This window comes from Artemia sp. Qi Xiang Cuo, chromosome 3 (genome assembly GCF_049724085.1).
Source record: "Artemia sp. Qi Xiang Cuo chromosome 3, ASM4972408v1, whole genome shotgun sequence".
Classification (NCBI taxonomy): Eukaryota; Metazoa; Arthropoda; class Branchiopoda; order Anostraca; family Artemiidae; genus Artemia; species Artemia sp. Qi Xiang Cuo.
The window spans coordinates 50,709,600-50,722,724 of record NC_142796.1 but is presented as its reverse complement, the minus strand read 5'-3'; the positions used below and the strand labels follow the sequence as shown (position 1 = coordinate 50,722,724).

The following is a 13,125-nucleotide window of genomic DNA, read 5'->3' as shown; positions in this document are numbered from 1 at the left end:
ACGAAATGAAGAGCAAAAATAATGATATAATGACCAAACACCTTTGCAGGCCAGCCCTCCATCCTTATTTAGTGAGTTAGGAAATGCCCAACCTATGGAGAAAGGCCCGGGGCCTATAAGCTACTCACTGGGCACATGATTCGGTGCAACTAAGTGAGCCGCAGGACTTGGCAGGGCCAAAGGTGCCCTAGGTTCTTTGAGCAAGTGTTGAGTGTTGCAGGGCATCGTCCACGCTGTAAAAGTTCTGACTCACAAAGTGCCTATGAATTGGCAAGTAGGAGGAGTGATATATGTGGAATGAAAGTGGATGTAAGTGATGGTGCAAATGTTTTTCTGATTGAGGGTTCACTAAAGTGTATGGTTGCTAACTGTTGTAGGAGTTTAAAGTGTTGGGTCTGGGGCACAATTTGCGGCACTAGTACCTGGTTGAGCGTAACGACCATTTTGCGAGAGTGAAGCTCGTCCACTGGTGTAAGAAAACGTATATTCCGGTCACTGTCTTGGTGGTAGAAGCCGGGAACCTGGTTAAAGCAAGCTGTATGTCATTCCAAACTGCCTAAGAGGAGTGTTGAGGAAGGAAAAAAGGCCCGGTAGCGACTCAAGTACTGCGGAATCCTGGAATATGTCACGTGCCGAGAAACTAATCGTCTGGCAAAACTGATATTTACAAAAAAAGCGGTACAAAACCAGTGAGGCAGCGCTAGAAGGGGGTATCGTTGATGAGATTTTTGGTGGAGAATTGGCTGTGTTGGAGACTCATCCCAAGGTCTCTATTTCAGATTTTGAGGGTGCAAACCCCGAAGCGAGGAACTTCAGAAAAATACCTTTTTGGCTGACGAAGTGAGAATAACCATGGATATACTATTTACAGAGTTCACCCGATACCTTAAAAATGCAGGAATAGCGAGAATGACACTTGTGGTTGAAGAGGCGGCAGGCGTTGGTCTGGGTGTAGGTCCAACCTCAGGAGACAGGAACTTGCTGTCCAAGACTGTACCACCTAAAGAAGAGTCCGAAAGGAGCGATGTCAGAAGAAAAGGCTTAGCCAGCAGAGGAGCGAGAAGGACTGTTCAAACGTAGTCTAAAGCGCAAATGGGGCTGGAGAGAAGAGGAGAAACTTACACAAGTCAAGAATGATGTGCTTCTCGGGAAATACATGGGTCTGTTCGAATCAGACCCCTCGGGGATGAGGCAGGATTCGTCCACGCTGAGTGGAGGCCGCGTCTGTTGGTGACGTGACCAATCCTCCCCGAGGAAGTGAGCCAGACCTTCAACGAGAACCCAGTCCCTTGGCAGGTTTCTCTAGTAGGCTACCCTCAAGAAGGTAGACCTGCATATCCTGGGAATTCTATGTTTTTTCGTTGGTATGGGTAAGGTACTAAAGCTCTCGAAGCAACGTACAACCATATTGGTCTCAAAGGGCCTAAGCATCAGCTTACTAGACAAATAATTTTGTTCCATTACCATTGCAAGCGCCCTTTGGGCTTGTATATGAAAATTATTGCTAACAGACTAAATGCCTATGAGCTTTTGCGTATGAACTAACGATGTTTTGTGCGTAGATTTGGATGCTTTGACAATGTCTACACCGTAAGAGCGCCGATTCAATCTGCACACGTGGAAGGCAAGTCTCTCTGATTGGTTACGGTCGACCTGGTGAAAGCATTTGGCACTGTGCAGCGCGGTGGTGTGCTAAGGGCGTTGGAACGTTTCAGCGGGAGCAAACATTTATTATCCATTATTGGGGCCATGTATGAAGAGAAGAACAATCCCTAAGCATGGGCCCTCAGTTTCTGGGTCACATAAAATAAGGATCCTCTGGGTCCGCTACTTTTTAATGTAGTTGTGGGCGAGTTCCTTGCTGCAGTTAACGTCGATGAGACAGGAGTCGGGTTTATGTATTTTGGAGTAAAAACTACTGCGGTCGGGTACGCATATGACTTGTTGCTAGTTGCTTAGTCCCGCCATGGGTTTAAAGTCCTAATGAACGGGCTGGCCATTTACTTAGGGAACGGCACCAATAGGTCAACACAAGTAAATATCGGTCATTGTGCCTAGAATGGCAGGGCAAGCAGAAAGCCCACAATGTCTTGGTTGCAATTGATAGTGTTTTCAAGGGTAAAGGGCAGGAGGCTTTTGTTTGTGAAGACGCCGTACGTACACTAACTGTTAGCGTCTCTGGATCTCTTCGTTATCTTGGAGTCCAGATACGGCTTTGTGTAAGTTGTATGACGAGAGTGTCAGAGCTCACGTCTTCGCTGGCTTGACTGGCAAACGTCCAACTCAAAGGGGCTGAGATCCTGCTGTGGCCAGCCTACCTTGTATCTTTGAAAAAGTTATGCAGTTCTTGCGGGGTCAGTTCTGTAAGCTTCGGACCTCCTCTGACAAGTGGACTATTGCACTCACCAACACCTAGTTTGTGCAACGACTGCAGAGCCAGATAGATAAGTTTCAAGTATGTAATTTGCAGCAAGAGTTTGTACATACCTGGCAAAGGCATGGTGCAGATGGTGCATGGTGCAACTTCTGGCTTTCAGGCCAGATTAAGTTTTTAAAGGGCGGATTAATAACCAGGAGGTCCAGCTAGAGACTTAGTAATATCCCACATACTGAAGTATAACACTTATTCCATCACCAACATGTGCAGGCATGGATTTGGCTTCCCTGAAACAATTCAACACGTCTTGCAATCATGCCCTGTTGTCGATAGAGCACGGATCAAACGCCATGACTACGATTTTAGGTCTCTTATCGTGGTAGTCAGGTTTATCCAGGGTTTTGTCTTGTGGACTTTATCTGTATTTTTTATTTATTATTTCCTTTGTTGTACTGAGGACGGTTGAGTGGAGGTCTCGAACGAAATATGTGGATACTACTCTTCTTTTTGTTACTGGCTGGAATTATCCTCGTTTTTTCCTTCCTTACAAATTTTCGTAATAAATACTGTAATATCCGGTGCGGTCTCAGAAATGATCTTCTGTTTGTTCTAGTTTTATTAGTTTGTTCACAGTCATATCTACTATTTTTAAGTCTGGATTGTTTGTTTATTCAAATTTCTTTTGCTTCAGATTTCATTTATTCATTCACAGTAATTTTTGTATGCAAAGCTTGAGTATTGATTTTAGTTCCTGTTCTTTGTAGGTTTCATTTTTCCTTTATTAGTAGTGTCTGCTCGTTTTAAGTTTGACTTAATATATGACTTTATTTCTGCTCATTTTAGATTTCAAAATTGCTCTTTACTTTTATTTAAAAAGTTTTTGTGGTAAACACTTTATAGATTTATTTCTGTTTGCTTTTTAAGAGCTTTAGTAAAGGTTTTTATCCTTGTATGGTATACCAGACAAATACATTAAAGTGATTAGTGCTATGTACAAGAATAAAACGGCTGCGGTTAAGGTAGGAAACGAGGTTAGCAGCTGGTTTTGTATTAAATCAGGAGTCAAGCAGGGTTGTGTTTTATCCCTCTTTATATGGATTATTTTGATGTACTTTGTCTTAAACAGCACAGGAAAGGCAATGGGAAACCACGGAATCAAATGGGGAAGAAAAATTCTCTTAGACTTAGATTATGCTGATAATTTAAGCGTCCTAGAAGAAAGTGTGAGCAAAATGAATGAACTTTTAGAGGTTTTGTGAATTCAGGTTGCTAGATTAGGTTTGAAAATTAATGTTAAGAAGACTAAGTCAATAAGGCTAGGAATAAGTGAAGATGAAAAGGTGGCATTGGGTAATAAAAAGATTGATCAGGTGGGCAGCTTCACTTACCTTGGTAGTATTATTAGTAAAGATGGTGGGAGCAGTGAAGATGTTAAAAGTAGAAAAGTCAAGGCTTAGGGTGTTTTTTTCACAGTTAAAAAAAAGTTTGGAAGAATAGGAAGATAAGTCTGCAAACCAAGATTAGAATATTGGAAGCTACAGTGATGCCAGTAGTCAAATATGGCTCTGAAGTATTGGAGCTTCGAAACGCGGACGAAGATTTGCTAGATGTTTTCCAGAGAAATTGCTTAAGGATTGGTCTGGGTGCCCGGCTGACTGACTGTATTTCAAACAATAGGTTGTACGAAAAATGTGGTTCAATACCGCTCTCTGGGGCTATAATGAAAAAAAGGTTGAGGTGGCTAGGGCACGTTGTGCGGATGAAGGATGTCAGATTGCCGAAGATTGTTCTTTTCGGCCAACCGTCTAGGGCGAAACAGAAAGCAGGTCCTCCTCGTCTGGGGTGGGAGGACGTCACGAAGAAAGATTTAAAGGAAATGGGAACTTCGTCGGAGGGTGTAAAAAGGGAGATTTTGAATAGATTGGGATAGAGGAGGAACGTGCGTAGCTGTGTTGACCTCAGGTGGCTTGTTGCTGCGGTCAGTTGTTAGTTGTAGTAGCTTTTTAATTGACATGGTTTTATTATCTGCTAACTGTAGGAATCTTTGCAATGCATTTTAAGCTTTCGTGCTTAGGAACCAAAATGTTGGAATGCAACGTAAATTTTAGTCAAAATTGAAAAGCTATTAAATTTTTCAATCAGCTGTCATTTTTGTATTCGGTTTTTAAAAACATTTTTGCTAAAAACAAACTCAGGGTTTGAGTAGGGGGGCTTTAATCATACGGTTTGAAGACCTGCGTGATAGTAAGTAAGTTCTATTGCGCTAAAAGCCTCAGGGCCTTGGAAATACAAAACAAATAGGAAAATTTGCTTTTAAATAAATGTTATTAAATAAACATTACATAACACAAACAAAGAGAAAGACACATCGCGAAAATCTACTTCTGTGCTTCACTGCCAACCGGAGAAATCGTCCTGAATTTTTAATACTTGTAAAACATTCATGCCTCATTACATTGACCAGCCATCTTTCATCAAACTCACTCTTTCCATACACTTCATTCCTCAACTCATTCAATTCTACACACTCATACATCACATGACCTACACTCGCATCCATACTTCCACACATCGGGAAAAGTAAGGACTATCTTGCCCTCTCCTCCTCCCTAAATGCTACCTTCTTACCCCAAGTGGAAAACTATTCCCCCTTAATTCAATTATATATATTTCAATTTCTCTTTTTTTTTAATTCACCTTTAACAAAACCCCTTCGCCCCATGTCTCCTTAACCGACGTGTAGAGGCGCAGAGAATCAGAAAGGCTTCTTTCATACTACCAAACCAGCATCTCTTGATCTCGTAGAATATTGCCTATCATCTTTGCAACCTCTTAATATTTGGACCTCTTTGGTCTGAAGCCATCCTGACACACTTAAATACGGATGTGTCATTAATTTAAAGAATGTTTTCATGCTTTCTTTGTTGTAACTGCTAGCGTGTTTAACTAAATGCCTGTCTAAGTCATTTGTAAAAATAGTTCTTTTGGCCGTACTAAATTTCGCCATTCTTTTGTAAAAAACAACTTTTCGTGTTCTATTTTGTTGTAATTATAGTTAAAGTGCTCTATTATTATATTTATGCATGTATACTCGTAGATCATTTATTAGAAAAAAACTCTTTCGGTATTTAATATTGTTTTGTTTTTTTTCAAGGATGCTTTCATTGAATAAAATTTTTAAATTATTTTGTCAACCTAAGTTATTTTTACTTAAAATAAGATGTGCGATTATTTCACTACGAGATGTGAGTTAAATTCGCGTCTTGCTCCTATTATATTTTATGATTTAAGTTGTTACCTCTGCCTGTAGCAAAAAAAGTTTCAACGTTGTGATAAAAATGGAATTATTGCAGATATCAATCAAGAACCAGCGTTTTTAGAGTAAAGAGAGAGGAGGTTTGAGGAGTCATAGACATAGATCCTCTCTATGTCCCTGATCATATAGTACCAGTAGAAAATTCAAAGTATAAGGATATCCAATGACAACAGAGATAAAAATAGGATTCGTTAAGAAACACATGACTAACGCAAAAGATTTTTGCCACCTTCACTAAACGTGGAGCTTGTCCATGGAAGAGGCAGAGAGAACAAAGTGACTGAAAAAAATGCTTTGCCACTTACACCACTCGCACCACCACACTAATCAATAATACATATATATATATATATATATATATATATATATATATATATATATATATATATATAATTTTCATGTTTTTAATGTTGCATAAAAGATAAAATTTTATATAAATTACAATCCCAAGGTATTTCGCATACTTGGTCTTTTTTATAACTCCGATAGATGTATTTAAAGATGCAGAATGGGTATTGGGGGACACTTTTGGCTTGAGGTGCGAGGCAGCAGCCGCGCCAATGGATGTTAGACTGTAACATGGTACAGTTGTGACTTGAAAATATTTTATTGATATATCTGGGATAGATTGCCTATGGCAGCTTGCCCAGGAATTGACGAAAGTGCTGGAATTCAATTTAAATTTGGTAGATAGATACAATACAGGTAGGTACAGACAGGTAGACACTACACCCTAAGAGACTTTTCCCTAGAGCCTTTAGACAACTGAGCTTTACAGTCCAGTTACTAGCAAAATTAAAAGTTTCATAGTTCAGAGAACTCGTTACTTTTGAAACATAGAAGTCTTCTAGCTTCCCTTACAAAAAGACGTCAGTGATCGCAATTTCTTGAAAGGAGTCTGCTTAACTATAGGCCTGAGTACGTGACAGTTTTTTTCTGTCATTTTTTTTGTAATCCCGCCTCCTCTACTCTCAGTTGGTGATAAATACTTTACTTTCCAAAAATGTAATTGTGTGCCAGTCACAGTAACAAACAAACATATTTAAAAATTATGTGGTCTTACAAATTCGGACGGATCATGGTGCTTTCATACTGATGGAACATGAGTTTCAGAGGTTGCTTACGTCTATAAGAACCCGTTCCATTTTTCCCATTGCCTTAAGGCTCTCCTCCCGTAAGTCTGAATCAAACTGAAGTCGTAAGTCTGAATCGCACAAAGGTCGGAGAAGGGGCTTAGGCATACATCTTGTTAAATAAACATTATAGTGTCTCATTGACCCAAAGTACTTGTCCTGTAAGTTTTAAGCCCATCAGAGATTGAAAAAAAACTTCCTATAGCTTGGCTGAAAAATTGCTGGCATTGAAGGGGCCATGGGCTCAATTTGTGCCCTTAATAATAAAATTGAAATTTTTGTATGATTTTGGTTCAAAGAAGGTGCTACATGCCTGCCTACCCCCTTTCCAAAAACTTAAAGGGTTTAAGAGCCATGGGATCACTTTTATCTTTCATTCACTGCCTCCAGATTGATAAATATTTGCACGATTCCGATTCAAGCAAGGTGCAACACGCCTACCCTTCTGCTGAAACCTGGTAGTGGTATGGGGTCTGGGAAATGTCGGAAGTGCCCACTTTCGTTCTCAAATCATGCAGATTAAAAAAATCCTATGTGTATTTCCAGTTAAATCAAGGTGCAACATGTTCAAGTTTTTGAAGTCAGGCTTATCGTGCTTAGACTTCGATCTGCTGGATGCCCCCAAGATTATAGTAGTCCAACTGCTAGCTTGACTTTTAAGGAAGAGGGTCAATTTCATCAAGGTTTTCGACCGATTTTATGGACTTAGCCCTTTTGACACAGAACTTCTTTTTTTTTTTGCTTTGAAGTGTCTTGGTCCAGGATTCATGTCCTAGAAGTTTCAAGCCAACTGGACAAAATTTTGCCTTGGGTATTTGCTCTAGGTTTCAGGTTGATTTGGTATCAAACACGAATTTTGTGAACTTCACACTTTCGGGAAAAAAATACTTGTACTTTGAGGTCTTCTTGGCCGAGGGTACACGTGCTGTTTGGAAAAGAATAAAATTCAATTGTTAGCAAAAATAGAAGCTCGGAATGCATTTCGGACAACAAATTGTTCATGCATTTACGCCCTTTAGACCAAAATATTCCCTGAGACAATGTTCCATAGCTAAGCTCCGGGATGACATACTCCACGTTGACATAATTTTTTCTTATAATCAACTTCTTTTAATTACGACCTATTCTGGGAACCCGGGGGAGAAGGGAGGGTTTCAGCACTCCCAGATAAATTCTTATGTGATTCCAGTTCGAACAATGTGTAAAATATCCATCTCTTATTCTAATTAAATAAAAAAAACAAGTTTTTTAAACTGAAAGTAAAGAGCGACATTAAAACTTAAAACGAACAGGAATTATTCCGTATATGATAGGGGCCGTCCCCTCCTCAACGCCTCGCTCTTTACGCTAAAGTTTTTTATTGTTTTTAAAAATAAAGTTGTGAGACAGAGTCAAACTTTAGCGTAAAGAGCGAGGCGTTGAGGAGGGGACGACCCCTTTCATATACGGAATAATTTCTGTTCGTTTTAAGTTTTAATGTCGCTCCTTACTTTCAGTTTAAAAAAAAACTTGTTTTTTTTTATTTAATTAAACTTAAGATCAGATGGAAACAGAAGCTTAAAAATTTTACTTTTCTTTTGCTAAATGACTGTCTCTAAATTTGGTTCTGACGTGATTTACAAATTAACTTACGTAACGAACTTCTATATTCGTATATTTTTCTTTTGGCAAAAAATACAAAGTTGCAGATTTTTGCAGATATAGTAATAGTAATTTATTAACACACACAAGGACAATACATTTTACTCACTACCGACCCAAGAACCTGGGGTCAGGTTGTCCTAAGGGTAGGCATATATCAAAATTTCATATTCACAACAGAAATATACAACCTAGGCCTAAAAAAAATAAAATAAAAGAAAAATCATTCCCCTTCGCACGCAGTTCCTACCACCAATCACAAAATCACCATACTTGTCCTCCAGGTACATAAAAAAAAAAACATTAAAAAAAAAAAAAAAAAAAAAAAAAAAAAAAAAAAAAAAAAATTTAAAAATCATATTTCTCATATAACATTCCTTTTATTTTATTTTTAAATTCCTTCAGATCCCCTATTTCTCTTAACTCTTTATTAACCCCATTCCACAACTTTAATCCCCTATAAATAGGCGAGAATGTCGACCTGGCAGACACCACGAGCGGGGCATGTAAATTTTCCCTTTGGCGAGTTTCATGATCATGAATCGAAGATCTAGCTTTTAGCATTCCTGAAAAGCAAGACGGTAATAATTCATTATTATATTTGAACATAAATTGAAGGCTATAAAAATCTCTAAGGCCTGCAGCAGGTAATACTTTTACATCAATATAGGTAGCTCTAACGGATACAAGATTTGATTTACCAGTCAACACACGGATTCCGTTATTTTGGATCACTCGAACTCGATTAGTAATTGATGGAAACGTACTCAGCCAAATAGATGAGCAATACAATATATGTGGATGTATAATAGAAAAATACAAAGTGCGAAGAACAGAAGGGGGTAATACATGTTTCAATTTACGCAGTATTCCCAGATTACGGCACAGGATTCCTGACACCTTTTCAACATGTTTCCTAAAAGATAGTGTTTCATCTAGCATAATACCCAAATATCTAACACACTGATCACGCTTAACTTTACCTTCCAGGTAACTCACTTCTTGGATCCATGGGTAGTAATTAGATGTACGCGAAAATATTACAAAACTGCTCTTTGATGGGTTTACTTTTATTTTATTAACTCTTAGCCAGCTAGACACTTGATCTAAACACTGTGTCATTAATTCAACTAAAAGGCGTTCTGTTTTTGCAATGCAAATCAATGAAGTATCATCGGCAAATAGAGGTACTGTAACGTCACTGTCACTGTGAAACATGTCGCTCATTTTAGTTTTCGCATCCTTCAGGGACAGTACAAGATCATTTACAAATATCAAAAATAGCAAGGGGCCAAGAACGGACCCTTGTGGCACACCACATTTCATATCTACAACGGAAGAAGTAGATCCATTTATTCGCACATACTGCTGCCTATTAGACAAAAAACTACGTAGGAAATCAAGAGCAGGCCCTCTAATCCCATAAAATTCACATTTTTCAAGCAATATACCATGGTCTACAGTGTCGAAAGCTTTTATAATGTCCAAAAAGATGGTAGACACTTTAAAACCAAGGTCCAGGGCAGTGTTCACAACACCACAGAGATAAGCCACAGCTTGTTCGGTCGTGCGTCCATTTCTGAATCCAAACTGGGTGGATGTTAGTATTGAATGGCACTCTAAATAATGGTACAACCTCCGGGAAAAGCACTTTTCCACAAGTCTTGACATGACCGGTAAAACGGAAATCGGGCGATAGTTACTTACCTCACTGTGATCACCCCCCTTATGAACCGGTGTAATTCGTGCCAACTTAAAACAAGATGGAAATACTCCCTGTTTAAAACAAAGATTTATTAGGTTAACTAATACATGCGATATAGCTGGCCACAGATATTTAATTATCCGTAGAGACAAAATGTCACTACCAGCTGCACTATTTTTCATGTCGAAAATTATTTCTTTTACTTCACTCTCGGTCACCGGTTTCAGGTAAACTGAAAATTCTGTTTCGCTATTTCTAAGGTAATGTTGGAAAGGGCGGTCGCCATCCACTATTCTTACTCCCTCAGCCACATTATGTCCAACTGTAGCGAAGTGGTCAACAAATTCTTGGGCTATATCAGACGGGTCACTTAATTCTGCACCTACTCGACCAATAATCTGATCCGGGGCGACTGTGTGGGGAGGATTTATGAGCTGTTTAATTATCCGCCATGTTTTATTGGGGTTTCCAGCTGCATCACCAAACTTTTTCTTATAATGAGCTTCCTTTGCTTTTCGCAAAAGTCTATTTAATGCATTTCTGTAGTTTTTGTATATCCTTTCATTAACATCACTAGGTTGTAACATTTTCTTTTTAAACAGCAAATCCCTTCGATTTATTGATCTGAGCAATCCTTTTGTCACCCACGGCTTCTTAGGCATTTCTCTGCGAGCTCTTTTCCGTACCTCTTTAGTGCAACTAATCAGCAGATTATGCAGTTTATTATAGAATTTCACAAACTTCGCATCAGCATGATCAGGTAGAGCTAGCTCTTCATCCCAATTAACATCCATTATTTTGTTTTTACAATCACGGAGGGCACTAGGATCCAGTACTTGTGTAATCTTATTAAACCTGCCATTTACCGAAGGAGAAGTCTGCGTCGATGTTGAATATGAGCCAAAAACACCAAAGTGGTCCGAGGTATCACTAACCAGGACACACGGATTAGAAAACGGTACATTTGTAAAAATGTTATCAAGGCACTTCGCAGTTGACGCAGTTACTCGAGTACTTACATTAATTGACGGAATCAGGCCATAAGAAATCATCATATCTAATAGAAGATTAGTCTTTTGACCAGGATCAATTAGGTCAACGTTTAAATCACCCATCAAAAAACAAGGGGTCTCAAATGTAATCTTCTCTAGCTGCTGATAATGTAGTTCAACAATTAAAAAAAACGCACTCTATGTTGGGGGGTTTTAAAAAAAACAAAACATTTGGATTTTAAAAATATAAACCTGTAACACAAACGACTCAACTACCATTTCTTTATAAACCGACATATCACTTTTTACCGTTACCTTAATATCCGAGCGAACATACGCTGCCAATCCCCCATGTTGACGAAGCTCCCGATTTTTGGTGAATAAAGAGTATCCAGGAATCCGCAGCAATTCAGAATTATGCTTGTTAAGCCAGGTTTCCGTAAGGCCTATTACCTGAAATACAGAGAGACTAGATATATCATTAATAAAATCAAAGCTGGAATTCAACCCTTGGCAATTTATATGGAAAATACTGATCTGCTTCTCATCCCCCCGGCTCTCCGAAGGGACATCACTCAAAAACACATACCTTGAATCCTCACATGCCAGCCGACAGCATCCACCAGGATCAACGTTCTCACTCAAAAATTCATTATATCTTTCAAAACTTACTTTTTTACTTTCCAACTCCTTAAAATCAGGTGTACCTGGAGGTGATTCATTCATTCTAACCAATTCTTACAAGAAACCTTGCGTGCGAAAGAGGGAACCAATAAAGCATATAAAATGTCCACGGCATTCGGTTACAAAAAACAACACATAAAAAAAAAACAAATTCCAATTTACTCCCAACCATCTGGTCATTCATAAATAATGTCAATATTCTTTTCCAAAATAGAACTATATTATCGAACCAAATTCCGGTCGCAGTTAACGGGCATTGGTAATTTTCACCAAAACACATACAACAAAGAAACAAAAACAAAAACACGTATTGGGTTTCTGCATTCGCAGTTTCGCCCATATGAGCTTGAAACCTATGTAATAGGGTTTTCTGGTACGCTGAATCTGACGGTGTGATTTTCATTAAAATTCTTTCACTTGTAGGGGATGTTTCCCCCCTCTTTAAAAAATCAGATAAATTTTCTCAGGCTCGTAGCCTTTGATGAGTAATACTAAAATTTTAAAATTTATATATTTAGAATCAGCATTATAAGCCCATTCTTTTGATACATTCATTGACATCAAAATTCCGTTTTTAAAAGTTTCCATTACTATTGAGCCGCATCGCTTGTTTTTTTTATTACGTATATGTTATTACGTATGAGGGGGTTCTCCCCTTAGTCAAGACAACGCTCTTTACGTTAAAAGTTAAAAAAAATTTTAATTCACGAACCCCTGAATCACAAAGGCCGTTTAATTAGAATAGATAGCTCTTTTGAAAGCACAAAAAAAAAACTGTAGCGTAGAGATTGAGGTATTGACTTGGGGGAGAACCCCCTCATATACGTAATAATTTCTGTTCGTTTTAAGTTCTAATGTTGCTTCTTACTTTCAGTTGAAAAAACTTGTTTTTTTAAAATTTAATTTCTGATCATTTTTTAAATAATGCTTGGAAATCCGGCACCCCCTTCATAGAAATGTCCCTTATACCCAAAGAAACATTCTCCACGGAAAGATTCTCCCGAGTAACCCCCTCCTCTAGCTCCCCCCACCAGAAAAAAATCCTTCCTGAAATTGTCTGTATACTTACCAATAACCAATACAATGTGTAAGCAATGGGCAAAGTTCATAACTTGCAGCCCTTCCCCTGGGAACTGTGGGGGTTAAGTCATCCTAAAAGACATATTTATTAGATTTTCGACTATACTGAACAAAATGGCTATCTCAAAATTTTAATTGAGTGATTTTGAGAAAAAAATGAGCGTGGGAGGGGGCCTAGTTGCCTTCCATTTTTTTGG

The 13,125-nt window shown here is 38.5% G+C and overlaps 1 protein-coding gene across 1 annotated transcript; it reads right to left on the bottom strand.

Moving 5' to 3' along the window:
- Positions 1-6,802: 6,802 nt before the first annotated feature.
- Positions 6,803-11,890, bottom strand: LOC148954242 (uncharacterized). The gene is made up of 3 exons (XM_089086208.1): positions 11,417-11,890; positions 9,929-11,326; positions 6,803-6,985 (listed from the first exon to the last, which is right to left on the bottom strand). The coding sequence occupies exons 1-3, from the start codon at positions 11,888-11,890 to the stop codon at positions 6,803-6,805; spliced, it is 2,055 nt and encodes a 684-aa protein (XP_088942334.1).
- Between the last annotated feature and the right edge of the window lie 1,235 nt (positions 11,891-13,125).